The 3,673-nt window shown below is 35.4% G+C and overlaps 1 protein-coding gene across 2 annotated transcripts in view; it reads left to right on the top strand.

Annotated features, from left to right (window-relative positions):
• The first annotated feature begins 1,052 nt into the window (after window positions 1-1,052).
• Window positions 1,053-3,673, top strand: part of LOC106343532 (mediator of RNA polymerase II transcription subunit 15a-like) — a 4,481-nt gene continuing 1,860 nt past the window's right edge. Inside the window, exons 1-7 of one of the 2 annotated variants that reach the window (XM_013782769.1) lie at window positions 1,053-1,170; window positions 1,589-1,684; window positions 1,769-1,830; window positions 2,006-2,080; window positions 2,323-2,821; window positions 2,907-2,977; window positions 3,197-3,271. In XM_013782769.1, coding sequence (XP_013638223.1) covers window positions 1,600-1,684; window positions 1,769-1,830; window positions 2,006-2,080; window positions 2,323-2,821; window positions 2,907-2,977; window positions 3,197-3,271 — 867 coding nt within the window. In that variant the 5' untranslated portion in view covers window positions 1,053-1,170; window positions 1,589-1,599. Of the gene's footprint in view, window positions 1,171-1,588; window positions 1,685-1,768; window positions 1,858-2,005; window positions 2,081-2,322; window positions 2,822-2,906; window positions 2,978-3,196; window positions 3,272-3,673 lie in introns of both variants that reach the window. The other variant, XM_013782768.1, reaches the window with a different exon arrangement.

Here is a 3,673-nt window from a genome sequence, read left to right as displayed (position 1 = left end):
ATTACGACGAATAGTTTCCTTCCGCTTTACGAGGAATTGACTTCCTCGTAAACGTAACTAGGACTTTACGACGAAACCTCTGTTACGACGAGCGTTTAACAACGAAACGCGTATCGATGTTAATTCGTCGTAAAGCCCCTATTACGACGAATTTACAACGAATACCGCCCTCGTAAAAAATATGTTTTCTTGTAATGATTTTGATAAAAAAATATTTGACATATATAAATACTTTGATGTTTGATTTAACTATTTGAAAACATAAATATAATTTATTATAATGGTTTTAGATTAGTAAGACATAAACTAATAAGAATATTATGTCCGCATGTGCGAGCAAAACACCTAGTTATACTATAATTTATGTTTCCAAACAATACAATAATTAATATTGTATCCAAATAATATAATATTAGATTCTTTTTTTAATAATTTTAAATTAATCTTCTTTTAAATTGTTTTATAAATTAAATAATTTATATATAAAAAAATATATTTTTATAGTTTTTGATTACATGTTTTCAAATTCGAACTTTTATATAAATTTTTTTATTTTATTTTTTTCGAATTTTTTTTTAAATTTTTATTTTCAAATGTTCTTTCTGTAATTCGAAAATATTTTTTGAAACTATTTTTAAAATTTTTATTTTCAAATTTTTAATATTTATTTTATAAAATTTTAAACTTTAGTTTCCAATCTCCACCCATTAACTAGGTATAAATTAGTTAACCATAGGAGTATAAGTGTACTCTTTAATGAAATATTTTGGTCATTTTAATCTTTAGAATTTATATTTGCTACAAAAAAAATTTTTTAGTACTATTTCTCAATATTATTTCGTCTTTGTTTTTTAGAAACTTTGGCAGAGTTATCACTATCACTGATAAGTAGGTTTCCTTACTGATACGTGGTCCAGTCACTGTGAAATGATGCGAGCAAAACGGCATCGCAATACATTAAAAACTTGGTCATGACTTTTATTTATTTTCCCCCTTTTTTTTTTTTTTTTTTTTTTTTTTTTTTTTTGAGCAACACTTGGTCATGACTTGTAAGCTTCCCTTCTTCCTCTGCGTTTGCCCAGAAAGATCCTTTAACCCGATCAACCCTAAACCCTAATCGTTTGTAGCAAGCAACAGCGAAATCGCCTCCATACGCCGTGGATTTCTGAGGTGAAATTTTCGAATCTTGTTTTCTCTTGTGATCGAGAGTCTCGAGAAAAGACATACTATATCGCAATCGCGCTTCATTGATTGTGGTTCTCGGTTCTTAATACTGTTTAAGAGAATATATGATCTTTTTTTTGGTGTGATTGATAGATTATGCTTACTCGTTTTCGTATATTATGCTACATTGAGGTTGAGTCTGTGGCTTTCTGATATCAAAAGTGAAAAAATTGGCTGATCAGTCAGTGACCGTAACTGATTTTGATTTTCTTTAGGGTTGGTTGGTGATTCCGTGGCTCAAACTTGATATTATAAGGGGGCTAGCTGGTCTGATTCTTGGCATAAATTGATAAAAAAAGAAAAAAAGAAAAGGGCTATCTGCATCATGTTTTGCTTATCCTCATTTCGTGGTTTGTAACCGTAGGGAACACTTAGATGGATAACAACAATTGGAGGCCTTCCGGAGACCAACAGAGACAACTGTATCAATCCCAAGGAACCCTCCCGGAGATGCCATCATGTATGCCTTTTCTACATCCTTGTGAATACTTTAGGATCTGATGCTGAACAAAAACCTTTTGTTTATTAATTGTAACATCGCTAGACTCCACGGCACAGACGGAATGTGGAAATGCGGTTGATTGGCAAGAGGAGGTTTTCCAAAAGGTTGTTTTCTTTTTTTTTCTAATTTGGGTAATGCTTCCGCCTTCTTAGTCTTGCTGTCCATTCTGCTTACGCTTATTAAATCTCGAAGAGATAGATGCAACACGACAGGCTATCTTACATAAAATACCATTGTTTGTGAGTAATCGTTTGTGCCCATGGTGCTTTGTCTTTGCAGATCAAAACTATACAAGCAGCGTACTTACCAGATCTTGTCGAAATCTATCGGAGAGCTGCAGCCAAGGTGCAGCAAGTAAGTCTTTTTCTAAGAGAGTTGTACCTGCGAGAATTTCTATGCAAGACCATTGCAAAAGAAAGTCATACAACTTTTTGGAAACCATTCTACCAAAAGATGCTTTTGAGGCTCGTATTTTTACTGTCCAGTAGAAAGTAAACTGTCGGATGTTTATTTTGCTTCCCAAACCGACAAAGGTTGTAGCTTGCATCTATGTGCTTGTCTCTTTTCCTTCTGAGCACATTCCTTTTTCTCTCCAGATGGACTCTGTTCCGCAGCAAAGAAGATCAGAGCAGTTTGAGAAATTGAAACAATTCAAGGCAGCGGTGGAGCGAATGATACAATTCCTTTCGGTGTCAAAGAGCAATATCATACCTGCATTAAAGGATAAGGTGGCTATTTATGAGAAACAGATTATAGATTTGGTAAATATGCTAAGGCCGAGGAATCCAGTACAGCAAGGGCAGCTTCCGGAATCTCAGATGCAGCCTATCCAGCAACAATCATCTCGTGGTATGTTTTCTTCTCAAGGCCAACAACAGTCACAAAATCAGCCATCCCAGCAGCAGATGATGCCCCTTCAGTCGCACCGTCAGCAGTTACGTTTGCAAGAACAATCTAATCTGCTACAGCAGGACGTGCAACAAAGGCTACAGTCTTCAGGCCAAGTCACAGGTTCCCTGCTTCCACCTCAAAATGTAGGGGACCAACGGAGACAACTATATCAATCACAAAGAACCCTTCCAGAGATTCCCTCAGGTATGCTTTTACATCCTTGTGAATACTTTAGATAATCATTCAGCAGGATCTGATGCTCAACAAACCCCGTTTTTGTAAATTGCAGCATTTTTAGACTCCATGGCACAGACGGAAAGTGGTTATGGGGTTGATTGGCAAGAAGAGATTTTCCAAAAGGTTGTTTTTTTTCTTTCTAATTCGGGTAATGCTTCCGGCCTCTTAAGTCTTTCTGTCAGCTCTCAGAAGGGTTTGGGGGAGATCAAATACTTTTGCTATATATATACCAATTTTATCTACATTTATTAATCTTCAAGAGATAGATGCAACACGGCAGGGGATCTTACATAGATATAATCGTAATGAGTAACCGTGTGATCATGTTGCTTGTCTTTGCAGATCAAAACTTTGAAAGATGCGTACTTCTCAGATCTTACAGAAATCGACCAGAGAGTTGGAGCCAAGTTGCAGCAAGTAAGTTGCGATATATTTTTCTAGGAGAGTTAGAGTGTATGTCCTCCCAAACAGTAGAGTATCTGAGCGAGAATTCCTATGACTTCAATGCAAGACTGGTTCGATATTTGCTAAAGCAAGTCATACAACTTTGGAATCTTGAAAACCGTTTCACCAAAAGATGCTCTTGAGGCTCGTATTCTTTCTGTCCAGTAGAAAGTAAGTCAAATCTCCAAAATAGCACATTTTTAAGTTTATCCTTTGAAAATTTTAATTTTTTTATTTTTCAAAATTTGAAATCTTATCCCCAAAACCTCATTTCTCAACTCTAAACCCTAAACCCTAAACTCTAAACCCTAAACCCTAAACCATAAACCCTAAACCCTAAACTCTAAACCCTAAACCCTAAACTCTAAACCCTAA

This window comes from Brassica oleracea, chromosome C5 (assembly GCF_000695525.1).
Source record: "Brassica oleracea var. oleracea cultivar TO1000 chromosome C5, BOL, whole genome shotgun sequence".
Lineage (NCBI taxonomy): Eukaryota > Viridiplantae > Streptophyta > Magnoliopsida > Brassicales > Brassicaceae > Brassica > Brassica oleracea.
The sequence above is the reverse complement of the archived record's forward strand: the minus strand, read 5'-3'. Positions and strand labels throughout refer to the sequence as shown.